A 27,442-nucleotide genomic window follows, 5' to 3' on the forward strand; every position below is an offset into this window, starting at 1 on the left:
GCAGAGAGCAGCTGACTCCATCAAAATCCCCACAAAGCGAGCCTCTCCTCCGGCTGCAGCCTGCTCAATCCACCACTGATGCAGCCTGCCCTGGGCCGGTCCGGTCCCACCCATCTGTGAACAGCTTCTGTCAGAGGCGGGGGGGGGGGAGAAAAAGTCTTTTTCATTTTCCCCCTCCCTGCCTCCTTCTTTCCTTCCCTCCCTCCTCAGCATCAAGTGCGGCGTGAGCGGAGCGTCCCGGCTGCGACTTTCTCTCCGCAATGAGGAGAAGGGAGCCCTGTTGAGAAGTCTGGATGCACTAACCTCCGTTTGTTTTCTGCCGGGATCATATTTGTATTTTTCTGTTGAAAAATAAACAGCACATAGCAGATCTGGGGGATTCAGTAATCGGATGCAAGCAGGTAGGAAGTTCTGCGCACTTCTGACGATCTTTTGATTGACACCAGAGGACTATTTTTCCGTGAAGAGTTTGTTTTTATAGTAAATGTTTCTTTTTTCTTTACTTTTTGATTTTTCAAATTTATTCGTGTATTTTGGACAAGTTTATGCAAAACGATTTAAAAAAAAAAAAATTAAGATTGTTTTTAATTAAAGGCGTTATTGGATTAATAATTACAAGCATATTCTGATTAACCCGCATCACGGTATAAAACAGACAGGCAGCTTCTCAAACTTCTGTCACAGAGACGCAAATTTGTCATTTTGGAAGAAAAGAGGTGATAAAACATTTTAGTGAATAAAAACAAAATCAAGCATTTCGAAATAATAAAACATTGAAAGTATTAATTTCCAGGTAACCGTGATCTTCAAATGTCTAAATTTAGGGTTGGGGGAGAGATTAAAATGAGTGAAATCACATCTGAAATTGAAAAATATGTAAAGTGCAGATCTCAATAACGGACTGTGATCTGCCAGGAGCAGGTGGACAACAGCGACACCCTGCGGTCATTTAAAGGATTCATGCAGCTCCCGCGACTCCCTCAGGACAGCGAGGGCACAGCTTTTTATTCAGCTGACTGCAGTGGAAAATAGCTCTTTGACATGGCAGCATATCAGTTTCCACTCTGGATTGGTGTTATGTCTGAGTCTGGTGGCGGGAGCGTGACGCTGAGCAGACTAAGGGTCATTTTTCTTACATTCCTATTTATTGAAACTGTTTTACAGGTCTCGTGGGCTCGTCTTTTATGACCACCGGTTAGATGTTAGCCACATGGTATATTTTTTATTGGACATTGTGTGGCAAACTCAAGCCAAACTGTCTACTTATTTGCAGTTGGAGGACAATACAGTTTGGAATCTTTAGCTAAAATAAGGAATACTATGGCCAAAGCAAACGGAATGACGACACACTGCTGCTCCGGTGATGCTGCACGTACATCTACCATAAAATGCTTTCGAGCCCTCTTGGCCAATGTAAACGGCCTCTTTTGGAGAGCCCAGATCTTGTCAGTCCCTTTTCAAACCCTTCAGACAGCTGGAACAAATGAATCACTGAGGTGTTTTCATTCCGGCCCTCTTTTGGAAATGAATTGTTGGATTAGCACTCCTGTTACATGGCTCCCCACTCAACAGTCACCAAGGTTTTGCTCTCTCTTTGCTCTCTCTCCATCTGTGACTTCATCACAGCGACCTTGCTGACGAAATGAACTTGCCGTTCTGTCATTATTGATGGTCTGCTGAATACATAAAAATGTACCCCAATGTAATTTTCTGTGCTATTATCAAAGCAGCCCACAAAGGCTCCACGACCGACTCGAACGAGCTCGGCGCTGAGGAAACCAGATATGGTCATTACTGGGGGAGAAGGTTAACCAGCGTGGCAAACCTCCAAGCCACTGTCTCAGCTCATGTAGGGGACTGGTGTGCATCCTCTCAGTTTGAATGACGTATATCTGCTCTCAGCATGTTTCTAGAGACTAAATATCCTTTACTTTGCTCATTCTTCCATCACGCCAAGGCGGTTTTTCCTGCAGAAGAGCTTTGTGCTCTGGCCTCTCCCCCTGGTCTGCTCCATCAGGCCTAACCCGCCTCTGCACGACTGTATGCGCATCTGGTTCTGCTCTTTTTGTTCCTGGAGGGAGGAACAAGGGTTCAGGGGTTATATCAGGAGCCAAGGAAGTCAGGGCGAGCCAGTGGGAAGGCAGCGAGGCTGGCAGCCATCTTGTCTCAGAGTCAAGCTAATACACCTTATATATGGTGAGTTTTTTTTTTAAATTACTTCACTAATTGCTTGTTATGACTTCACATTTCAGAGCCAGGCCCAACTTAACGATGGGCCGTCTACCCCTCCGTGTCCTGCTGCCTATGACGGTGCTGGTTCTAGTGGTGGCCGCCGCCGCCGCACAAGACGATGAGTACACCTGGCCTCAGTGGAAGGTGCCTCTGGTAAGAAAAAGGCGCACGGTGCCCCTCAGCAGCCCGCACTTCTCCGCTCGTCCCCAACCTCAGCTGAGCGGCATGTGCGGGATCGAGTGCCAGCGCCGCCTGCCCGCCGCATCTCTGGACGACCTGGAGCACTTCCTGTCCTATGAGACAGTGTATGAGAACGGCTCCCGCACATACACCTCAGTGGCCGTCGAAGGTCTGAATGAGGTCACCGCGTGGCCCAGGAACGTCTCATCCAGATCCCGTCAAAAACGGGAGGTGTACGGCACAGATACGCGCTTCACCATCTCCGATAAACACTTCTCCACTAAATACCCCTTTTCAACTTCTGTGAAGATATCCACAGGATGCTCCGGGGTTCTGGTGTCGCCCAAACACGTTCTTACCGCTGCACACTGCATCCACGATGGGAAGGATTACTTGGATGGAGCGCAGAAGCTGCGGGTTGGTATTCTGAAAGAGAAGTCCAGGCGAGGGAAAGGAGAAAGGAGGGGAGGGCGGGGGAAAGGCAGAAGGAGGAAGGAAGACAAGGAACAAGAGGAAGTGGCAGATAAGGAAGAGAATGGTGAAAAAGGGGAACGAAGGGGGAGAGGAAAGGGTAGGAGGAACCGGAGCCGTCGGAGTGTGGAGTCAGAGAAACCATCATTTAGGTGGACCAGGGTCAAGAAGACCCAGGTGCCCAAGGGCTGGTTCAAAGGTGTGTCTGGAGGACTGAACGCTGATTATGACTATGCTGTTCTGGAGTTAAAGAAGGCCCCCAAGGTCAAGCATATGGATCTGGGAGTCATCCCTTCACTGAAGAAGATCCCGGCAGGGAGAATCCACTTCTCCGGCTTCGATGACGACCGCCCCGGCAACCTGGTGTATCGGTTCTGCTCCGTCTCAGAGGAATCCAACGACCTGGTGTACCAGTACTGCGACGCCAAGCCCGGTTCCAGCGGCTCCGGGGTCTACATCCGCCTCAAAGAGCCCGGCAAGAAGAAGTGGAAGAGAAAGATCATCGGGGTCTTCACGGGTCATCAGTGGGTGGACGTGAACGGGGACGGGACGCAGCAGGATTACAATGTGGCCGTGAGGATAACGCCTCTCAAATACGCCCAGATCTGCTACTGGGTGAACGGGGACACAAGCCAGTGCAAGGTGGCCTAAACCAGCACTCCTCCTTTTCCTGGATTTTTGTGTTAGAAGCATCCCGCCCACACTTTCCCTTTACCTGTCGTCATCCAGCAGGGGCCCAACGACTGCCCTCCTTCCTCCCAGGTGCCCCCACTGACTCCTGCAACACTGACACACATGCGTAACCTCTGCACGGCCGTACAGACCCAGCTTCACCAGGAACTTGTCTGCAGTAAAGGAGACCTGTGGGACGCTTCATATTTCCTAATTTATTTTGCTAAAGATTGGAGAAGATAAACAACTCTGTGGGTTTTCTGATCAATTAAATCTTCCTTTTGGTCAAAAGCACGAATGTATTTCCAAAAGACATAACAGGAAATCGTGCATATTCATATTCTTCAGATATTCTTTATAGTCCCTTAATTCTTCATATGGAGACTTTTAATTTGAAGTTTTCTCCACGACCATAAAAACGAATGCACGCATCAGCTTCGTTTTTAAAATAAAAATGTATGTAGAGATACTGAGCTAAAACTGTTTTTAAAAACACATAGTGTTTTGTATAATGTATAGTGAGGTTTATTTTTGGCTCTTTTGTTTTAAAAGAGACGGTCCAAACAGAGTCGTGGCTCCTCCAGGATCCCAGGATCACCATCTTTCCTCTGTTCTTGCCACGCAGTGAAATGTGGTTTCATTGTTGTGCACATACTTTGAACGGTGCTTTTCCAGGAGATGTGGTGCTAATTTATGGATTTGTAAACATTTCTTCTTTTTTTTGTGTGGGGGGGGGGGGGGGGGGGGGGGGGGTCTTTTGGTAGTGTAGTGCTGAATCTATTTAAACTGGAGTTACATATTTGGGGTGCGTTAAGATGGGTTGTAACCATTTAAACATTTACTTGAGTTGTCGATGTGTCTGTAATGGTAAAGGCTGGATTGAAAAAAAACAACAACTTGTGATTTACCAGTTTTACATCTGGGTGATGTTTTTTACTTCACATTGTGGTCCCCAAATTGCAAAGGAGTGTCATTTTGAAAGCCAAATACACAGAAATACTGATGCAGGTTGAAAAAAACATCAATTAAAACAAACTTGTTATGTGTTTGTGTGTTTTTAATGAATGTGAATGAATCCTAATTGTTTATTTGATGGGGGTTTAGACGCCTACTTTGAGATGGTCATTTTCTCCATCATCATAACAAACTCTGAGGTATTTTTGGGGGGATAAAAAAGCTCTTTTTAAAAGATGGAAAACAAGAAAATGAATCCACAATTGGCTCAAACCATCTTTAAATTTATTGCACCTCAGGGGGCTTGCATGCACTGGGCAGGGTCATCAAAAAATAAAATAAATTTACAACTAAACAAAAATACAATTTTTAATAATCCAGTCATGAAAAAAATGTCAACAATCTCGCTTTTTTTGGTCCCTTTTCCACACAAACAAATGCTTACTGGATCCACTGCATTGACAACACATGGCTTTACATTAATTTACAGAACGGGACTGGGAGTTCTGGAACAAGCAGCTGCCCAAATACACTCAGACATGTTGGTCCAGTTCAGACAAATCCAGACGGGTCGCTCCTGTTGTTTACTAACACCGACAGCAGTCTGGCTAATTAATCTCTTTGTTAGCGCAAATTATGGGCATTTTTTCCCGTGTTATGGAGGATTATTGGATAAACAGAACATATAAATAATATTCTACGAAAAGACGGCAAAAGAAACAAATAAATCACAAGTGATAAAACACAACGGAAACGAAGCTTTCCTGATCAGATGGAGTTCAAGTTGTGTCTTAATGTATATCAATCTTACTGTAATATTTACTTCCAAATATGTTCAAAAGGTGACGGGAAAGAGAGGGATACTCACACGACATCTTACGATTTCATGTCAGATTCACATTTATGTAGCTCTTCGACGGACATACAGAACAGCGACGCAATCCTCACCAGAGAAATATATGTACATCACAGAGGACCTTCCTGTAAACAACACACAACGTTTCTTCAAAAAGCGACCGGGCCTTCCGCATCGCTCCCGGCCAATCAGGGAGAGATGAAGAAGAAGAGCTCCTCCTCCCACAAAAAGAGGCGGGACACAGACGGGACAGTGGGTGGGGTTTAAGGACAGCACGTCCATCATTCATCTCAACACTAGAAATAAGTCTAAGACACGTCACTTCTTTCTGAACCTTGTGGATTTTTTCTGTTTTTTTACACCCATTTTGTTAAGACAAAGGTTTAGTACATCTACAGAAGCACAGGCGTGTGTTTTTTTTCCCCCTATGTATACGTATATTTTGATCTGCTATGTTTCACTTTCACAGTTTGTGCTACAACGTCACGCGGGAGAAGCAGGAGGAGGGCGGGGAGGAGGCGCTCTTGTAAAAGTCGAGTATATAAACACTGCTGGTGTCTGCAGATGTTGATGGACACCAGGTATAAGGTGAAGGGGGTGTTTGCTCTGCTGAAGACAGCATCTGGAAGAAAGGATGGAGAGCATTTCAAAATAAGAGTCATGCGCCTCTTGATACAAGCTGTTTCAACTGTTGCACTTTATTAGGCAAAGATTACGTTCAAAGCGTTTGTTTTTTAACTAATTACCATCCACCCAGTGCTTCTGCTAAGAGCTCTCAAGCAGTTTGCATATCTTCTAATTATCTGCCCTGTGGTGAAGTGAAAGCAATAGAAGAGCAATTCTGAGCTCCTACCCGGGGCGTTATAAGAAGTCCTTGAGGTCGAGATCTGCCAGTGGGTCCTTGGGCTTCTTGGGGCTCTGAGTGGCAGGTCCAGATGAAAGCTTAAATTCCAAAACAAAAAGTGATCAGTGAAGCATAAACAGATATCATCTAGATTTTATATCAAGGTAAAAATGGCTCAATTGTAGCCCCAGTGGACATCGGTACCGGTGCTCCTGGTGCAGCAGCTCCAGGTGCAGCTCCAGCCATCCCAGTGAAGGGAGGTCTCATAATGGGCTGTCCCATCATAGGCTGCCCCATCATGGGTTGCATCATGGGAGCGCCAGGCCCGACTGTGGGAGGCTGGTAATGCAGGGTAAACAGACAATAATGATTACAAACAAAAACATTGAGGAATGAAGGCGAAGAAAGGAAATTAAACTGACCAGGCCAAAGCCCGGTGCTCCGGGAGCTACAGGAGCAGAACCGGCCTAGAGACACAGAACAACAACTAAATCCTGGGACCAAAACTGCAGCATGTGGACATCTTAGCTTTTAGAACTGAGATAGTTAAATAGCCTTGTTTAGCCAAATATGTGTGCATGTCCGAAGGCTTGCTGTACTCACCATGGAGGCCCCCGGTGTACCCCAACTTGTAGGAGCGACTTGGGGGGTCCAGTTGGCACCTCCAGTGAGCTTTTTCTCACTCTGTGCATCCCTAAAAGATTTGGAGTGTAACTAAAACTAGATTTTACCAAAAAAATCCTTGAAACCCTTCTAATTTAAAAAAAATAACATTTAAAAAGGACATTAAATCTGAGTATTTCTATTCTATTGTATTAAATATTGTGCTTAGAGTTTCACACAGTCTACATGTTATCCTGCTACTGTGAGTAAACTTTACACTTTTTGCTGCATACTTACTTTTTCTTTACTCCAAGGTCTGAAAAAAGGAAAGAAATTACAATTAAGAGTGAAAATTCACTTTATCTAGTATTATAAATCACAATGACCTCACTCCACTGAGGACATTTTGCCATTTACCTCCAATCAGGTTGTCCAGAGCAGAATCCAGGACTCCCCCAATGGTTTTGCCGGGAGGTGGGGTGGCAGGAGGCACAGCTGCAATGCCTGGCGTCATGGGAGTGCCCATGCTTCCAGCAGTGCTGCCCCCAGTGCTCTGAGGTGTTACAGCAGGCATCAGCAAGTCGCCTAATCCATCAAACACTTTTGATGGGGGGGAAATGGCACAACATCAGACAAACAACACAGATTACAGTCTCTCAAATGTCTTATCCAGCCTTGCCATGTCCAGACAGCGCAGAGGAAGGGGGGAGGGCAATCCAGTCAGCTGTGCATCACATGCACAATGCAGGACTGCGCTGTAAAACACGCGGGAGCATTCAAAGGAACGCAACTGGGACCTGCTGTGTCAGTTTTATCGGGTGCATTTTTGTGAGGATAGCACCATTTTCGTCCTTGAGGGCAACGAGTTTTCAGGTTTTCACAAAAAAATGAGCAAAAAAAGAGACTTGTATGTGTTGCATTTTTAGGATAGAGGTGAAAACCTGGGAACTCCCCTTCAAGATTCAGTGACTTGACCAGATAAAGCCCTCTTTGCTAAAAGGGGGTGAAGGTAGATGAAGTTGCAAGCAATAAAGTTGGTCCCGTCTCATGCAGGAGGTCATCAGGTTGTCCCTTCATGCAAGGAGGAAAAAGGGTGACTGGCCAAAACCGCACATGCTGCAACATTCTGCGAAGTCCAACTCACCAATTACAGATTAGAAGAAGCAAGCAGTGACCCGGCAGAGTGGAAGGGGTGTGGATGGGATCAGAGAGAGGGACAGAACGATTGCAGAGGGGATGGTTGGGCAGAAAGTGGAGAAAGTAACACATTTTCAAAGTGTGAAACGAACAAGGAAAGAGATCAGAATAAGAGAGAGCGAGTGGTGCTGAGGTGTGCAGATAGCAGAAATAAGGAGGACTGTCACAGCAGCACAAATCCATGTGTCCAGCATGCACTCATTAAGCTCTCCACAGGAAGAAAAGGTTAGTTAGTTAGTTGGTCAACTTTGAGAATTCTTAGCAGCCCACTGTGCATCAATCAGGAGATCTGTGCAAACATAAACAAGACATTCCACAAGAACCTATCGTTTGTAGGGCAAGGTATTGAAATCTTCATACTTGAGGCATTGAAGCCACCAGGGGGCGCCTGTGCGGAGGGGAGGGGGTCTGTCGCTGCAGGTACTAGAGGCGCAGCCGCTACTGCAGCAGGGACGGGTGCTGCCGGGAAAGGGAGGGAACCCAGATTGTCAAAGCCTGATTCCAGCAGGTCATTTTGCACTGGAGCCGGAGCCAGAGCCATGGCTGGAGCCAAAGCTGGGGCAGCAGCAGTGGGAGCCAGGGTGGGGGACATGAGGCCTGACAGAGGGAAATAATCATTATTCACACTGTTTTAACAAGTACAAAACTCTCCTGCTGACTCATTTAAATGACTATAACCTTACAAACACTACACTGCAGTATAGGAGAGGGGTCTGACCTCCTAGCAGATCATCTTCAGGTGCCGCAGGTGCTGGGGTCAGTGTCTCCTCCACAGAACCTCCGAAGGAGTCTGTAGGATTGTCCAGTTATGTACAACGCAGCATGAAGGGAGGCAAGATCATCTTCATGAGGAAAGACTTTTAAAAAAGGGTGATTAATAAGTACATTAACAGGACCCTCTCTTATTTTTTGTCAGCTTGTGTAGCATGTAGTCTGTGTGTGTGCTTGTGTGTGTAGTCTGTAATATTCTACCCAGCAGGTCAATGACAGGTGATGGCTCTGCTGCTTTGGGTGGAGTTGAAGCCTCTGTTGGAGACAGAGCAGAGGCAGGAGCAGGTGCAGGAGCTGGAGCAGCAGGATCTGGAGATGCATAGGATTCTGAACCAGGGGCGAAAAGGCAAAATGGTATTATTACCTACAACTTTAAATAAATCTCTTTGAGACCAAACGCTTTACTTTCATTTGATTTGATTTTCTAAAAGGCCCACAGACATGCAGCAGAAGGTGAAGGCAAGCATCCCTGCATCCGCATCCTTAAAGTGTGCACCAGTTGAAGAGCAGAAGAGCTCTACGCTGAAGGGCGAGGCTGGTTGCACTCTTCAGAAGGGGAGGAAGGGAAAACAGTGATGCGGGAAAGATAAAGCAGCTTCACTCACCTGTCACGATGTCTCCAGCCGCAGCCAGTTCGGGCAACGGAGAAGGCCCTCGTGAAACAGCAGGAAGATCTAATTTACCGACGCAAGCGTGAGGCAGGATACAGGAAAGAAGAAAAGCGTGGAGGTGGGGGAGCAAAGAAAGTTATTAGCACGGCACAGAGAAAAGCTGCAGCCGGAAGAAAGCAGCTACGAGGAGAATCCACGACTTGACGAGTGGGTCACATGCACAATTCTCAAACCACAATGAGAGACAAACCAAGACATGTGAGGGGGGGGGGGCAGAGGAGTGGAGGCACAGAAACCAGGAGAGATGAAGAGGTTCCACACAGAGAAATGGATTTCAACTCTGGTACCTGCACCAAAAAGGTCTACGCTAGGAGTGGTAGCAGCTTTGGATTCAGTGGTAGGACTTTGCGCAGGCATAGAATCAAACATATCTAAGAATAAGGACACACAATTATATGTACATTCAGATTCCAAGTCTTGTGCATTCACAAAGATGAGTCAAGAAGAGAGATGCGGCAAAGCAGAGAGAGCAACATTTTCATCATTGAACCGGTACGCTGCCGTGTGTCTGATCAGTGCGATGCAAAATGAAACAGTGCAAAGGTTAAAAGGGAATATTTCCAATATATTCAACTCCCAGCATGAAAATTCCATCCATGATTCCATGATCTTCAGTTCCGTAAATAGAAATGCTTGTGACATGAGCTGGAACAGCACAGGGTGCCAGTTGGGGCCAAGTGTGCGAGTATCCAAGTTCACAAAGCTGTGTGGCCTTGCGGAATATTCCCATTTAACTCTGCTGCATCTGCAACAACAGCATTCAAAGCCGAAAGGGTCTCGAACAATTGATACAAGCGGAAGAAAAGTGCTTTTCTTCCAAGTTTCATCTGTTAGTACTCCATTGTCAAAACATGTTGAGCCACCTCTGTTATGAACGAGATAAAGTTCCATAGACAAAAATTTTGAGGATTTAACACCACAACAACAGATTTTGTGATCTTATTTTGATCCAGCAGAGGAGGTCAAGATGCTTTGACTGTTAAAGACTATAACTGAGGGGAAAGTATCATGGGAAATGCGAAGAAAGTCACGCAGGTTAATTTCTTCATCATCGTCATCATCCAGAGCTACTTTTTCTTTGTCATAATGCAGTGAGATGCATAACGAGAGCGAGAGGACTTTTACCACCAAAGATATCCAGAGGCGGGGCGGCTGCAGACTCTGTGGTGGTGGTGTCAGTGGTGTCTGCGGTGTCAGCGGTGGTGGTAGTGATGGTGGTGGAGGAGGCGGTGGGGGCAGGGATGGGGGCAGCGATGGGGGTGACGACAGGTGGCTCCTCAGTGGACGCGGAAGGGGTGGCGCCGCCGGTATCGCTCGGCCTCATGGCGAAGAGGTCCAGCTCTGGAGCGATGTTGCCGCTCCCCTCTGTTGTAGCAAAGGGGTCTTTGGGTGGCGGGTGGTGTCGAAGGGTTGGTAGAAGGTAGACAAGGAAGGAAAAGGCATTAGTTAAACCGACAAGTAGTAGAAATATATTTGCATCACGAGCAGCGGAAAGAAATTTAGGGATGAAGAGAATAAAACAACAAGTACGGGGGGGTTGTTCACCTGTGGGGACAATTCTTTTCTTAGCTAGCAAAGTTCTGAGGGTTTCACATTTTTCTATTTTTCTCCACAGAGAAACCATGAGTACTAAATGACCTTGATATTGATTCTCAATGAACAATGTAGGGTCCACCTGGAGGAAAAGTGAAGCCAGTAATCACTCAAAGCGCTCTTTATGCTCCTCTGGAGCAGTCTTGTGCTATGAACTGCTAAAGGCACCTTTTACACTTACCTTGGCCAAAGAGAGAGACTAATGGAGGTATTTGAAAAGCTCATAAATGATTAGTATAATAATCATCATGGTGGGGGAGGATCAGTGTAGGTATCAGCTGTTTTTATGGCAGTATTCACTTGGTGAATATTAGCAGCAGAAATGTTGTTTAGATGAAGGGGCAAGGGTCCATGACTGGGGTGTTGGAGCAGGATTTGGAGTGAGACAGTAGCCCCTGCGAGCATGTTTATTCTACTGTCTTCAAGAAGCAGAAGCAGAAGCCATATTTTTTAACAAATGCAACAACAGCTCTGAAACACACTCTCTCTATTTCTCTCTCGCACACAAACCTACTGAGCTGTTTTGTCACCCACCAGATCCAGCAAATGCATCAGCAGCGGGGGCCGCAGCTACCGTGGAAGGACCGTCTCCTGGGGAGGGCGCAAAGGCATCTAGGGCATCATAGACAAAACAGCCGCAACACGAACACCACACAGAACACCGAAAGCCAACACACCGACGGACACATGGATGTAACAAAGAAAAGGTGGGCCAGTAGATGGAATGGAAGGGAACAGAAAAAATGAGAGGTCAGCGTCAGGAAAATTCAGAGAATACAAGAAATATGCAACCCAGTGACTGCAGAGGATTTAATAGTACCCGAAGTTATCAAAAAAACTGTGTGAAAGGGCTGCATAATGCTGCATTCAGTGAGCACAGACCCTGTGCAAGAGTGAGGGATGAGGCAAGTTGTCACAAGTCACTTTTACTCTGTGACAAGAGCGGCAAATTTCAGGGAAAGATGGGGTAGATTCTCTCTTTGTCTCAACATGAACTTAAATATTCAATAAAATCCATCAGAATATGTTTGCGAGGCAGTAACTGTGTAAACCAAACAGGGCCATGAACAAACAAGGGCAGCACTGGAAATGTCATCAAAGCAGAGGAACTACATTGTCCTACAGACGTGCATGAGATCATGTTCCGAATGTAGTTCCAAAAGCAACTTTATTCCCTCGGCTCTTTTGGGAATCTGTCGCAAAAGACAAACGTTTTGCTGTCTGCTGCAAAACAGGATGAAAAACATCATCGGACAAGTGTGCGGATTCAAAATGGTTACATTTGAATCACTGCGATGAAAATAAAACAAAAACACATAAAAGTTGTAGAAACTGATCTCTCAATAATCTCCCAGAATCCAGAACCTATATGCTCTTATTCTCCTTCTAAGCTCATTATAACTGGTGAGACTCAGCATTAAACAGACATACCTGAATAATAACACTGACATAATTATTATTAATCCAAATATCTTTCAGCATCCTTGCATGTTATCCTTTATTTATAACAACTGAATATGCCAAATCTATGAGAATGTTCTCACAAAGGGGCCAAATCTTGATGTTTTACCACTGAAAGACACTGAAAACGTATGTATATTCTAACAGTGTGACTGCTTTTGACCTTTGCTCTATCACCCTGGTCTATCGTTTCCCCAAGGCTGACTGACCTCCAAAAAGATCAATGTCCGTGGAGACGGCGGAAGGAGCTGAAACAGGAAGTGAGGCGGGAGGAGCGGCTGGGGCGGATACAGCGGTGACGGGAGCAGCAGGAGCGGCTGCGGAAGCTGCTGGAGCTGCAGCATCAGCGGACTTTCCATTAGTCAGCGAAGCTTCGGAGGCTCCACCAGAGGCAGCGGGGGTTGCTGTGTGAACAAACCGATTAACTGGAGCAATGGCATGAAAATAACATGGCTGCTGAAAGCAACCCCCCCTCCCAAAAAAAATCCCATTTAGTGTGTGGTGCCATGAAAGGGACACTCACTCTCAGCCAAGAGATCTGCAAGAAATGGAAAGAGACACAGATGCGAGAGAATGAGCCCAAAAGCAGCAATAAAATGGTCTGATGAGACCTAAAAAATATTTAAGCCACTAAAAAAGCCACAGCTAAACTTCCCTGCCGTGCTCAGAAAGGACGAGAGACTTGTGCATGGCACACTTTGTTATTCATACTGGATCAATTGGTGTAGATTTCCTCTGCTCAGGAATTGATTATTCAACCCCTGCCTCTCATACCTTCCGTGCCCGCCAACCTCTCTTAGCACGGACCGTGGATTTTCTTTTGCCTTCCTCGATGCCATTTGTTTTACTGCAGCAATAAAATGGCTGTGGTGGGACTGCACTTCACTGCTCTGGAAAATGGCCCTCGGTAGTGAGGAGCAAAAGGCTCAGCAGTTAAGGGGATGAAATATGACAAGCAACAGCATGCTCCATTTGAATGTTGCTGCTCCACATGACTTTTGAAATCTTCCATTAGGTGGCGATCACAAGTTAACTTGTTTATCTTGGGATGACAAAGTTCCGTGATAGCTTATAGAGCAGGGATGGGCAATTCCAGTCCTCGAGGGCTGGATTAAAGCTGAGTTTTCTGTCCAACAATTAGACAACATTTTCACCTGGGGTTCTACTTGGTGAACGTAGTTTCTACCCGGTAAGACACAGAACTTAGCTTGATTTCAGCCCTTGAGGACTGGACTCGCTCGCAACCATCAGTTGTAGCTTGGTGTTACATGCTATTCTGTAACTCATCTCATTATCAGATGAAAAGGTTAATATTAATAATAATTTATTGCAGGAAATCGATCTGTAATAGAGACCTATTACATGGAGAAACTGTCCTATGGGTGTTTTTTGGGGAAGGAGGGACTGTTTTGAAGACAGGTTACCTCCCCAGCCAGTTGTGGAGGAAGTTCCTGCTGCCCCCTTTGTCGATGAGGAGGACATGGGGTCCAGGTCCAACAAGAAGCCATCGAGAGCACTAAGAGACAAAGAGGGAACATTGACATAGAGGACACATTCTGGCTAGTCACTGTAGCTCATTATACACGTTCTTATACTGCAGAGCGAGTGAGTCTCACTTGTTGGTGGCTCTGGCGGGTGGGATAGGCGCCGTGGGTGTAACAGAGGGCGGGGGAGGTTTGGCAGGTGGCCCGGGGCGGGCTGGTGGACCGCCGGGGGCAGCGGGCGGGGGAGGCTTGGCTGGCGGTGCAGCAGGAGCCGAAGCAGCTGCGGCAGCCGGTGAGGTGTTGTTGGCTGTTGCGTCCTGCGACAGAAGTGACCAGAGGTGACGACACAAGCGTCACAAGTGATTCAGCAGGTTTTCCCCACACACAAGCTAAACACTGAGAGGTTGTGTATGAAAATATAATGTGCTTACCTTAGTGGGAGACCTGGAAAATCCAAAACAACCCAAGTTAATGAGTTCCGTGACATAAATACTGAGTCGTATGAAATGGGAGTCAGGTGACACCGTGAGTGGGCAGTTAATTCTATTCAGGCTGCATCTGCAGTTAATGGAGCCACACTGCACTGATGAGCAACTCCTCCTCAACAAAACCTTTAAATGTCAGACAGAATAAATAATCTAAATACATCTAGATGGATGTTGATTGTTCCAGGAAGAGGAAGGCTTCAATGATGAACAGGACCTCTAACTGTACGACAGCGATGCAATGATGTGTGTCCATAGAAGTGCATCTTGAACATTACACCAAGTGTTTGTTCAGATGTCTTTTCTATAGAATCAAAGGTTTAATGGTATTGGGAGATTTCCACTGTAAAAGGATACTTACTTATCCTCACTGAGGTCAATAAAAGAAGAGAAAAGTGTGCGTTATCATTGGTGAAGCGTGTACTCGATGTGGCACTACTCTATTTTGTTTTAAAAACAGTTATTTGGCTTTAATTAAAAGAAGTCAAACATATTTAGGCATTTTCAAGGCTGAAGAAGTAGATACTTTTAAACAGGTCTGCATCTTCCTTCTGCTATTCTGACGCAGCTTCCACTCTGCATTACAGCTGTTGCAGATGTAGTGGACAACTTACGGTTTCTTCCCCTCCAGTGTGTTAAGATGCGTCTCCAAAGACTCCAAAAGACTTTCTGGGGCCTGCAGAAGAAAACAGATTCACCCATATAAAATTGGCCCACAACCTCCAGGGATGTCTTGCAGTAAAACTGCTGAGTCATTGTCTTTTGCCTGCAACATTAAATGTCTCAGCTCATTAAGACGCATTAACACTATCAGTGAATGTTGCATATACGTTGAATAAAAACAGAGCTACAGCAATTAATTACAGAAATGCTTCTTCTTGATGCTAATGAGGTGATATTCAACGAGTTCAACCAGACTTAATGGGATCACCTTCTGATACCAAGCTTAAAGGATTTATTAAGAGAATAATTCCCTGTTGCCATCCCCTGTCAGACCAGTCATTCCACAGGTGTTAACCACAGATGTTGTCATGCTTCCAGTTGCATCAGTATAAACTCGGTAATAGTGTTTGTTACCCCCCCCCCCCCCCCCACACACACACACACACATCCCTTTCATGACACGCGTATCAAACCCATCATCGGCTCAACCTGATGGTGCAGAATGACATTAAGCCACTGTTGTTTGAGGGCTCTGAGCAATTGATGCACTTTGCTGCCCTGGATGCATTAATCAGATTTTATGGGCCGTATCAAATATTATTTTTAAGATCCCTATGATATACAGAACATACATAATGAAATGAGTAGGAATTTGCTTTTTCCACCCTTATTTGCAGTTTTGCATCGGAAAAACTCTTCTACCCTCTGCACACATGTTATTCCTGTCATGAGGATGTCGGAAAGGGGGTTTTGGGAGGTTGAGCTGATAACAATCAGTTGTCACTTTGTAAAAGAATATTTGAGCCACAATGGTTTTGCAGATGTGCAGGCAGCTGTATGACTCAGCACGTCAGCGTTTGCCCCACTGGCTTGTGCACTCGCTCGCTCCCTCGCTTCATCGGCAAGTGGCGAATCCAAAACAGAATCATTCCAAAGCTCAGGACCGATCGGCACCTGTGAATGATTCTTACCTGAGTAAGTTCAGGAATGTCATTTTTGTCTATCCCCATTTGCTGTGAAAGGAAAGAGAGCCGTTAGAATCCACCGGCACAACCTTTAACAGCTGCTGTGCAAAGAAACGAGGTCTGGAGTCTACCTCTGCGATCTTAAAGAAATCTGAAACCCGCGTCATTCGCGTCAGGAATCTCTTGTAGATCTCCAGCCCATCTTTACACTGGCTTCTCTTCATCTGGAAGAATTTTTCTGGAGGGCAGAGCGGGCAAAATGTGACTTAATGTGTGGGCTTCTGTTAACCAATTCAAGTGAAATGCTCTCACCGAGCAGGTTGATGATGCCGTCATTGTAGCAGGCGTACAACTTGATCAGATCTTTAAAGAGCAGCAGGAAACAGGCATTTATCACTCCGTTGTTTAGATCCTTGGGTTGCACCTGCACACATAAAGAAAGCACAGGATTATAAGGAAAATAAGTATAAAATGGATAAAAGGGGGACAAAAAGGATTCCAAAATCTGGGTGTGGCTCACTTCGAAATCCAGTAGCGCGTCGATCTGGCTCTGCAGAATGGGCATTCCCTTCAGCAGCTTCTCTACCGTCATGGTTCGCATGGCGCCCTCAGCTCTGATAAAAGTAGGAAGGGTGAGAGTTTCAGACCGATTCACACCTACGTGTCGTCTCTTCGCTGGAACATCTGTCTGCAGCTGCACCAGTCGGTCTAATCAAGATTTGGCTTGGCGTGACACATCGTCTGCAGGTGAAACAGCATTCTGCTGCTGCTCGCTCCAGCCATACCATGCACCATCCCACACACAACTGGGACTCCAGAGTTACTCAGATGTGTACGGTAAGGAAGGACGCGCCATAAGGAACTGTGCTGCGTCAAATGGGAAAACGTACCCTTTCTTGACTCGGACAAAATCGAAAGACATCTGTCTGTAGGCGAAGGACTTCTCGTTCAGGTAGCGGCCGTAGCGTCTGATGAAGGTCGACATGTCGAAGCCTGAGGAAGATGCAAGCAAATATGAACTAAGAATGTTGCTTCTTCTTTTTTTTAAACAGACACCACTACCTTTAAAAAATGCTAATCAAATAGCTTAGCATAGGGGCGACAAGGCAAATAGGTGTTATCTGGCCTTCTATCCACACCCTGTTTTAGACAACATGCCCATGACACCAGGCCACAAACCCGGTGTTTATCACCAGGGTACACCGCAATTGATTACCATGGAAACGCTTTAATTAGAGGAGGCAGGGTAGACCACACAGACACTGGTAGTTTGGTTTATAAGGAAAGGAAGCAGTGCTCACCATGGGAACCAGTTTTATCCAGGAAGTTGCTCAGGTTGAACAGAGTGTTCCTCGATGACAGCAACTGCAGGAATTTCTAAAAATGAAAAGAACAGACATAGTTTATTTCTATAGCTGACACTAAATTGATATTGGTGCCTTCTTTTTCTTGGTTTCTTGCCCTTCACTGGGTGGGTTTAAGGTGGACACAATAAAAACTGCATCCATCAAAAGGACTTCAAAGACTTAAACTGCCCCTTTTGCTTTAACAGCAAAGACTACATCCCAGTATTACAGTTTGATGATAACTGGATTGTGGACACGTCTTAAAGAATGAGGAGGGTGCTCAGCACTTTAAGCATCTCAAACAATTGTCTGCAGCAGGAAGTGGAACTCCCACAGGGCCTGATTGTGATTGTTTTGCATAACTAGAGACAAAAATGCTGCATTTAAACAGCACGACTGCAGCAGTGAGTGGGAGTGTGCAACACATTCAGCTCCACACATTGACAGGACCAGGAAACAGAGCGTAAGAAAGACAAATAGGCCCCCTATGCAGAATCTGCACACACACACATACAGACAGACACCAACCCATAGAGCATTTTAGCTTCAGGGAAAATTAAGGTTGAATAACTCCCAGGAGAAATGGTGAACTATACGCCACCTCTCCACTCCCTTTCGTCTCGTTCACTTTAATGCGGTCAGGCGCTGAGAGTTATGAATATATCGATTTTAAAGGCATGTGTGAAAATCAAGTAAGAAAACACACATGCGTAGGAAATGGAATTATAGAAATCTGAAATTGTTGAGATATTTATTTCACTGGAACTGTATCTATAAGTTATAAATGTCCCCTTTTCTTACAGCTGGGCAACGGTGACCCTGAAGGAGCACGTGCTTATCTCTGCGAGTGAGCTCTTGATGCCTGTTTATAGTTATCGCCTTTCTTCAGCGGACAGGACATAAATGGGGTCAGGAGGTCGAGACCCAGAAGAAGAACACAGCCATTGACAATGGTACCACACTGCTCTGTCCAACTGCTCGAGCTCTGTCTTCTTCTGAGCTCCTCCACAAACCTATAACAACAAGTCATCGTTCTGGCCTCAAAAGATCATGACAGTCATGTGGGAAAGATCAGGGAATGAGACTGTGCAGGTGCAGAGACAAGGCGAGGTAAATTAGCTAGCTTATTATAATCTCGTCTAATTAAGTACATCAATTTCATTCATTTCTTTTGTTTGATTGTCACCATCTTGACCTGAGGAGTAAAGGTTCCAATCATAACTTGCAAACAATTACCGTAGACACGATTTTGGCATGGGCACATAAAAGCATGCTTTCTCGTGCATCGCCACGTACAGTTTGCATACCTGTGCTCCTCTTTGATGGTTCTACCATGGCTGAATGAACATAAAAAAGTAGCCTCCACTTTAGATGTGCATGCATGTGAAAGGCAATCTGTGCAACTGGGAGTTCTTCACTTGCTATTTCAGTGAATGTGTCACTGCAAGCCTGAAATTGGAATGAGCAGAGGCACCATTGCAGGGCGCTGCCATACATCCTGATCTGGCTTAGATTCTCAGAGCAAAATAAATGCTTTCCCACTTCCCCCGGCTCCGACAACACAGGGATCTACGTCCACTGTGGGACCGAATGGATGTGCTTCGTGCTCACCTCATGGCCGTGCACCATGAGGTGGTGTGTGGTAATCAGGGCTTTGAAGACCACCACCCAACTGGCATTGCCGACCCTCTCCATCAGCGTGTCGACCATCTGGGGGACGTTCACGTTGGTCTGGTCCTGGGAGGCCTGGATCAGGTCTGGGAAGAAATTAGCAGGGAAGAATATCAGCGAGGGAACAGAGCACAAGCTGATTAAACAAGAAGACAGATGGGATGGCAAAACAGAAGTGTGATGGTGCGAATGTGGTGCTGCCAGGTCAGGCCTTTGCTGCGCAGCTCTATCTCTCCCTCTGAGCACGCCTCAAGTACCTGGGAGATTGTGGCTGCTTCTGATTCTGCCTCTGATTATACGTTTTCCACTTTGCCAAGTGATGCAAGCTCAGAGGGAGCCACTTCGTTTATTCAGAGCTGCCATTTTCCATCTCTAAATGTATGCAGACAAAGTCTTCACATTATGTCACGGCTGCCTGTTGTGACTCACATTGACTTCAGCTACGTCCTGCAGCCAGTCATTTATGAGCAGAGGGGGAGGCAGAAAGCAAGAGACAACCAGAACGTAAACCTTGTAGAGGAAGGACAGATGGTGAGAAACTAGCCTGATGGTTAGAAAGTGCAATAATGGCTTCCATTAGAAGGGAAGGAAATTGAAAATCTTCAGTTCAAAGAGTCAGCATTGATTTATGCCCATACGTCTGTGATGGACGTGGACAGAGAGAGAACATCATTTAACCGCTCTGATGCAGTAGAGCAGAGCAGACACCATTATTGGGTCCAGCTCATCAGCACGGTCACATCAACCCCAGCAGACTAACAGGGCAGAATTGGATTTTCCGCCATCAGGAAAAAAGTGCTACATGAATACAGTCACGACTTAAATCTGTCAGTCACAAAAAGGAGGAATCCAATTGTTTCTGCCATATTAAAAAAAATGCCTTCAAGGTCACATTACAAGTCTGTCAGGGTTGTTGCCTTCCCATAATGCTTTCCTGGTGCAGGCATGATTCCTGTGCACGTACTGCTCTGTAGTAAGGCAGCACACACGCACGCACATGCGGGGGGGGGGATGGGATAAGCCCTGCAGGCCTGATGAGTCAGCAGCCAGCATCATCCTACGCTCTCCGTCTCTGTCCGCATCTCAGTCTGTCTCACTCTGCCTTTCACAAGAGCCACAATTTCATGAAATTGACATTTTGTAAATATAATTCCAGTTTCTACCTTAAATCTGCACATCTCATCGTGCCTTTTCCAAATCCATCGACTCAGAACATTTTGCGCCATAATTGTCTCTGTCGTCATTCAAATTTGCCAAACTGCTGCAGACAGGCGAGACACCGTACCAGGCAGGGAGTCTCTGGTCCGATTCAGATGCTGAGCAATTCAGCAGGCGCCCCTGACACACAGTCTCCCCCACCTTCCTCCTCAATTATTCATGTGGATGAGCATGAGTAAGGCAGAGGGAACGTGCGAGGCATCCCGCTGTGCAGATACAGTCAGGCTGACAGTGACTTGCTTTGCATCCAGGCAGGTCACCTCCTGTCCGCTCGATTAATACCCACAGTCGCTCTCCTGGTTTATCACACCGGCACTAGCACGAGATTAACTACTTCATTTTCCAAACCAAGGACTGCACGTCTCATCCTCCTCTCTTACAGGTTCGTTCAAGTTTTGGGAAACGTTTTTCGAGCAGGTGGAAGTTTCCATGTGGAGCTGGTGCAGAACCGCCATGAAAACCTTTAATCTATGCAGTTAAACCTTCCAGCGGTACCAAACCGACAGACTTTCTCTGAATTTTCACACACTTTCACAATAACATTTAATCTTAATATCCTGTGATGCTGAAACTCTTAATTGCTCGTGGGAAATCAACCAAATCAGGTTCTTTGTATGTGGTCATCACTGCATATCTCCTGCCGGTATTCGTCTTTAGCTTCACTTTGGGTTTGGCATTTAACTTTATAGCGAGTCTTTCAATGTAGTGGAGCACCTAAAATGGAAAACAGCCCAGTGACAGACCCCCAGTCAATGGCACCTCCTGCAGCTGCGCGCATGCTCACCCAGAGGTAACCTGTGTACAGAAGGATGCGATATCATGTGATCACAGTGCAACGACGTCATGCAGAGTCAGAGCCTCTCTCAACTGATACACAAAAATAACCCACTTTGACGCATTCTCGCGATCAAAACCACCAAACATCATGAATCAGAAAATCTGTGTGAGGGAGGCAAAGTGCATGCATAATACACATCCTCCTCTGTCTTGCAAGGAGGATGTGGCATAATGGTATCAGCACAGGGATTTCACATCAGCTTAGAAAGACGCAGCAGGTGATTAATCCGCATTTCTGTAAATTATTATTGCGACAACCATTTTCAGTGACCTTTTCTGGGACGTTGTTCCACCTGAGCATGCCAGTGATGGATTATTGCAGAAAGAAACTAAACAGAGGGATAATAGTTACAGTCAAGAGGTTGGAAGCCAAAAATAACTCATTTCTATGCAGCACAGAGCTCTGTTGCTCACGAGCTAAGAGCTGTTATTAGCACGACACAGGGGCACTTTCAGCTGAAGGCTAAACACATCTGCATGCTGACATGGTCACAGTGATGATGCTAGCATGCACATGTGTTACAGGAAAAAATGTACACAATCTGTTGTGTATCTATTTCAGTCAGTATGTATAATATTTACTACATCGGTGACCATTTATCTCCCCAAGACAAGAACTGCACCCTCAAATCCAAAGAAAATACAGTTGTCATTGTAACTCAAGGCATCTGAAGACAAGGTCACTGAAACTTGACAACACTGAGTCGCACAGTAGCACCTTAACTGTCATCTAACACCGGGACAGGATGAGCTGCAATGTCTGCCAGACCCAGCCCTCGATCACGGGGACTCCGCTCCTCGAAAGTCCCCGTCAGTGTATCAACAGCTGTAAGCAGCTTCTGTAAATGTGTGCTAGTGCGGTGCAGAGGAGGCATGCACGTAAGCATCTGCGCAAGGCTTCCTGACGTGTTCTGCTCAGAGGATTTTCTCAAATGTACAGATAAAAACCAAACGGGGGACGTCAAGGTGGTTTCCTTGGAAACAAGCTTTTGCATTTGCAGTGACATGAGGGAGCAAAATTCCCTCCGAATCATCTTCACAGGAGCAACGCTGATCGGGGTCACACGTATGTGACTCATAGCGCTGTGAAAACCACATTAGTATAAAAGTACCTCCCACATACACGCTAAACCTATTATTTTACAGTTCCATCCAACATACTTAAACAACAGTAAAGAGTCAGGAAACGCATGTATTAAGTGATTCAGCTGTAACGTCCCTGACAATTGTTCGTCTACTGTACAGACCAATATTTACTTACCGTATATATGTTTACCTATGCTTCCATTAATAGCACAGCTAGCTGCGTTCTCTAAAAAGGGTATTTATGTAACAGGGCAGAGCAAAAGAGGCATGAGTGATGCCTTGTTGAGCTACACATGAAGAGAACATGAATGCACTGGGTTTATTTATAGCTGCTTCACCCTTTAGCAATGTACAGGAGGAAGGGGGAAAAACCCATAATGCACTCTGTCCCATACCACCGCGGTGTGGCAGTCAAATAAAGAGGAAGCCCTTGAGATCCACACACGGTGGAGGCTGGAAATGACATCTGAGGGTGAAGCTGGTCTACAAAATGTCTGTGCTGGTGACCAGGGATGAGCGCAGTTTTAATGACAGGCTTTTTATCCTGCTGCTAATGGCAGTTAGCTTGTCCGATGATCCTGAATAGGCTCCCCTACGTGCAGGCTAGAACTGTACAGTCTATGACATCAGGGACATTTATAGATCTGACGACTTGACGACCTGCTAAGAACATCAGAAAAAGAACGGCAAGGTGCACAAAGAGGTGGGAGGATTTTTTATAAAATAGTCTTAAAGTGACTTGAAGCAGTTATGGAGTGGAAAATGGTCTGATGGCAACAGTATGGGTGATCGTGCCCCCAGAAGAGTAACCTGGATACACAAATACTGTTTTTATACTTCACCTCCCACAGTCTTTGATGTAAGAAAAGCATAAAGGGACCCCTGTGGAGCGATCAGTGCTCCATTACCAGCCTTCTCTCACCAGCTTCTGACTAAAAACAACCATGCTGCTGCTGGAGAGCAGACTACGATCCTCTCAAGGCATCAAACCTTTGAAATTTCCTCTACAGAGCAGCTGATGCACGACGTCCTTAAGCAGTTAAGATGGTAGATGTCTGGCAGTGATTTCTAATTTACCTCCTGCTTCCTCTTGTGTGATAACAGTGCTTTTCCAACGTTTAAAAATCTGTAATCTGAATATTCAATTGTGGAATTAGCTCTGCACAATGATGAATCCAGGAATTTGCATGGAATTTCATTGCGCGCTTGTGTTGTCACTGTAGGCCAAAGTGTTGAAGCAAATTTTGAAAAAACAAAACAAAAAAAACATCAGCTCAAAACCTCACCATCAGGCCGAGCTCCTGCACCCCTAGGATCCCCACCACCCATATCAGGGGTGCCAGTCGGCCTCTCAGATGTGGTAACGCCGCTGACGCTGACTCACATTGTGGAAACAACACCTCGGCAGCCAAAACGGAACCCAGCACGCTGTTTACACTTCACACTGCTTCTCCTCCTGTGTCTCAACCCACCCTCACGGAGTGCACGCACTCCTGGTCATACATCCTCTAAATCCCCTGAGCAGGAAAAAAGGGAAACATGTTGATTGGTGTGATGACATCATGGCTGTTGGTGATAATCACTGTTAAAAAATGCACTGAGAATTTCAGTCGTGATATTTTGTCAGTCTGTCGTTCCAAACTGCGACACTGAGGAATGAAAGATCAATGTCATGAGCTCCGCAGTATCAGAAAAAAGAAAACAGCAGGATTAAGAGGTTAGGGCAACGTGAGCAGCAGCCGAGAAAGAGGAGCGGCTTCTGTTAGACACTTAAACTCTCTTATGTTCGTCCTTAAGCTGTTTCCCTCTGGGCTGCACATACTCCTTAAAATGTCCTTTGGAATTCCTCATTGCCTGTGGTTGAAACGGCATCTTTTTTTAAAATAACCACAACAAACCACAACATAACTAACTGTAAAAGCTGACCTCAGCGACCTCAGGTGGCCTGATGGGCGACACAGCAATCAAGCTCCCAGCAGCTGCGTTGCGAAATGTGGAAGAATCCTTTTTTTTTGTCTTTCATTTATCACAGTCTTCTTTGCTCACATTGATTATCCCAAAACGTCAGTTTCCCCAGGCATTGGGAAACTTGACTCGCAGCTGCACCTTCTCCTCCACAATATGCTTCTCCTCACTTGTGGAGTGCCATCAGTCACATGTCGCTTGTGTGCATCGCTGCAAGTGACGTCAAGGAAGTGTGTACGCACACACACACACACACACACACACACACACACACACACACTGGTACTGGTACAGCTGGTACTCTGAGACACAAAGAGCCTTCTGTAACACTGGAGCTGTGTGGAGTGTCAGACATCTGCACTTCTGCCTGAGCTCTAATCTTGCTGAGAGGACTTTCACACCAGCACCACAGACAGAAGGTGAAATGACAGAACAGCGTCTAATATTTTTGCTAAAAATAAAAATACAGACAAATATCTGCCTTCCTGCATCAAAAAAGTATGTGTCGAGATTGTGGGATAGAATCACGGGGACATACTTGAGGGTCATGAATCCAAAATCATTTTTTAGTAATTGTGCATACAAGCTAAACAAAGACAATGGTGTGTGTGCACGTGCATGCAGATGACTGTCAGGCCTGAGCAGAGACCCTCTTGGTGGATGTTTTCCATCTGTTATCTGGACCATTGCTGGCACTTTAGAACAAATACTGGTCCTGTGGTCTGGGTTTCTCTGCCTCTCAAAGCTGCTGCCTAAAACAAGCTGCTTTACCTAAAATGAGACCATTCTGCAGGACAAACATCGACTATTTTCAGTAACTACTAATATTTTGTTGAGACTGTTGAGTCGGTTTAGCTCTGATATTCCAACACGTTTGCATTTGCTTGCTCAAGAGCTTTTGGGTCACTGCGACGCGTTTACTACCCAGCTCCAGTGTGGATGTCCCTCAAAGTAGATCAGCTGAGCAGTGGACCGAGACGCATTTGGATGCAAGTATATTAAAAAAAATCCATGATGGACTATTTTTAGAGGATTGCCAGGATCTAAGATGCTTGTACAACGCTGGGTATTTGAGAAAAGTCAGAGTAAAAATGACAAAAAAATTGTGTGTGTTTTGATCGTGGGCTAAACAGTTTCATCATCATAAAACCATAAATTAAATGAAGACAAACTAAGAAATGTCATCATATTCAGAATGAAACGTGGTAAATTATTTCATAATGTTTATTTTAAAGGAATTTGGTCTATAAAAGCATCTGCTACCATTCTGAGCCAACAGGAGTCCTCTTTACATGTGATGACCTTTTACATTAGCAACAAGTGCGCTAACTGGTATTACAGGTCGCTTCCATTAGCAATGGTGAGCTTAATGGGCACAGGATACATTTTTGTAACCCAGGTTCTCAGAGAAGCATGACTGACACATCCCTCTGTGGAATTCTGATGGGTATCAGTAGGACATCAATCAGACCCTGTTAATTAAAACACAACCACCGAAGCAACACGAGAAAACTTGACTATTACTAATGTCATCAAATGCTTTCCCATGATATTAAATGAGTCATAATGATCTTGTTATCCTTTACTTTTCATCTTCATCAGGCTTGAATGAGCTTGTTGGGCTTATATTCTATATATATACGTATATAAATAGAAGAGAGCAAATGGCTCTCAAAGATGAAAGCGACAAGACTGATGTTACGGCATTACGCTACTTAAGATATTCCAATGGAGGTGGATATAGGTGGTCACCATCAGTCAGTATGCCGGTGCTCAGTGGGGCAGATCTATAAATTCAACCAACTTCTTATCTAGATGGTATGAAATGTGATACCAGTATAACCTAAATGCAGCAGTGTGTGTGTTATAATTGCAGTTAGCTTGCATTATGCTCCTTTTAAAGCATCCCTGCCCTTCTTTGGCCTGGTTTGTCAGCAGCTGCAACCTGCAAACCCAGCAGCGCTCTGCTGGTGTGTCCGACCACGTGGGACCGCTTGACAGGCAGGCGACTGGTGAGGTCCATGTGTGCTTTTTGACAAGACCTCATTTCAAAGATGAAGAGCTGGGGTATATCTGTTATCCTCTGCACACTGAACCACTGGTGCTCAGCTTCAGCTCCAAAGGGAGGAAGATGCCCTGCTGTAATAGTCCATGAGCACCAAGGAAGCTACAAGCATGGGGGGAGGCACTGTGATGGCCTAACTGTGCATGAGAAGATGAGGGTCAAAAGGATGGATGGATGGATGGATGGATGGATGGATGGATGGATGGATGGATGGATGGATAGATAGATAGATAGATAGATAGATAGATAGATAGATAGATAGATAGATAGATAGATAGATAGATAGATAGATAGATAGATAGATAAACTTACATTCCATGTGCTTTTTCTTAGGAGCGGTCTGCTCGTGCGTGGTGGCCTTGCACACCGCTCGGGACACCTCGGATCCCGTCAGGCTGTACTGGGCCGCGGCGATCCGATCTGTCAACGTTTGACCCGACATCTTCTTTCTGAGGGGATGAGCCTCGACTCCCAGGCGTCCAATATGGTTCTATCGCCCCCTCAAATAACAACCCGACGCCTCCAGTAATCCCAGCTGTCCTTCAATGCGCCGAGGGAAAGGAAAAGGGGGCACTTTCTGCAGATTTTTTTTTTTGTAGATGATCTGGATGAAATTGATTTAGGATTTTAGAAAAAAATCGAATTGGACGCAGTGTCCACAGAAAATGGTTTGCATTCACTACAATCAGGACAGAATTTTAAAGCGTTATTACTAACTGGTCCAGCTCCTCGGACGAATCGCTGCGCTCGTCGCCGCCTCGTGTGCCCCAGCCCCCGGGATAATCCTCACTCTATCACGGCAGCAGCACTCCGGCAGTTCCCGAGTATCAGCCCGGCATTCATAGAAAAGTCAGGACCTGGCTGGCATCGTCAGCACCATCAGCATCATCATCCCCCAGCATCCAGCACAGCGGTGTCCCCTCCTCCACCTCCCCTGCAGGACGAGTCCTCTCTGCCGTGGCCACCGTCAGCCCCGCAGCCCCGGAGATGCGCGCTCTGACCCGGTTCGTAGGGTGGCACGGTCCTCGGCGGATTTACGTCGCCGTGTTTATTAAATTATTAAATTATCGATCTCGGTCGACACCACGCCCCGCCCCCCTCCTTCCGAGTCAGGTGACGCAGGGTTACCAACCTCGCTGCTTTCTTTGTTCT

At 45.8% G+C, this 27,442-nt stretch overlaps 2 protein-coding genes across 10 annotated transcripts; one reads left to right on the plus strand and one right to left on the minus strand.

The window, feature by feature from the left end:
* Window positions 1-206: 206 nt before the first annotated feature.
* Window positions 207-4,601, plus strand: prss35 (serine protease 35). The gene is made up of 2 exons (XM_003965906.3): window positions 207-401; window positions 2,253-4,601. The coding sequence occupies exon 2, from the start codon at window positions 2,272-2,274 to the stop codon at window positions 3,532-3,534; it is 1,263 nt and encodes a 420-aa protein (XP_003965955.2). The 5' UTR covers window positions 207-401; window positions 2,253-2,271; the 3' UTR covers window positions 3,535-4,601.
* Window positions 4,602-5,881: 1,280 nt separating this feature from the next.
* On the minus strand, window positions 5,882-27,382 carry snap91a (synaptosome associated protein 91a). Of its 9 annotated transcripts, none has more exons than XM_029839062.1 (30): window positions 27,008-27,382; window positions 26,603-26,894; window positions 19,060-19,205; window positions 17,404-17,479; window positions 16,993-17,095; window positions 16,623-16,716; window positions 16,415-16,526; window positions 16,234-16,340; window positions 16,109-16,150; window positions 15,089-15,150; window positions 14,836-14,844; window positions 14,421-14,433; window positions 14,122-14,306; window positions 13,930-14,021; window positions 13,029-13,043; window positions 12,715-12,909; window positions 11,579-11,635; window positions 10,577-10,834; window positions 9,739-9,822; window positions 9,386-9,454; window positions 8,982-9,107; window positions 8,728-8,799; window positions 8,370-8,606; window positions 7,230-7,412; window positions 7,110-7,128; window positions 6,813-6,903; window positions 6,632-6,676; window positions 6,414-6,548; window positions 6,219-6,307; window positions 5,882-5,987 (listed from the first exon to the last, which is right to left on the minus strand). In XM_029839062.1, the coding sequence occupies exons 2-29, from the start codon at window positions 26,730-26,732 to the stop codon at window positions 6,227-6,229; spliced, it is 2,838 nt and encodes a 945-aa protein (XP_029694922.1). In that variant the 5' UTR covers window positions 26,733-26,894; window positions 27,008-27,382; the 3' UTR covers window positions 5,882-5,987; window positions 6,219-6,226. The 9 variants fall into 9 exon arrangements, with proteins under 9 accessions (XP_029694922.1, XP_029694921.1, XP_029694918.1 ...); XM_029839061.1 differs by having other exon boundaries at window positions 7,230-7,397; window positions 11,579-11,656; XM_029839058.1 differs by having other exon boundaries at window positions 11,579-11,656.
* Window positions 27,383-27,442: the final 60 nt, after the last annotated feature.

The sequence above is a fragment of the Takifugu rubripes genome, chromosome 7 (genome assembly GCF_901000725.2).
Source record: "Takifugu rubripes chromosome 7, fTakRub1.2, whole genome shotgun sequence".
Taxonomy (NCBI): Eukaryota; Metazoa; Chordata; class Actinopteri; order Tetraodontiformes; family Tetraodontidae; genus Takifugu; species Takifugu rubripes.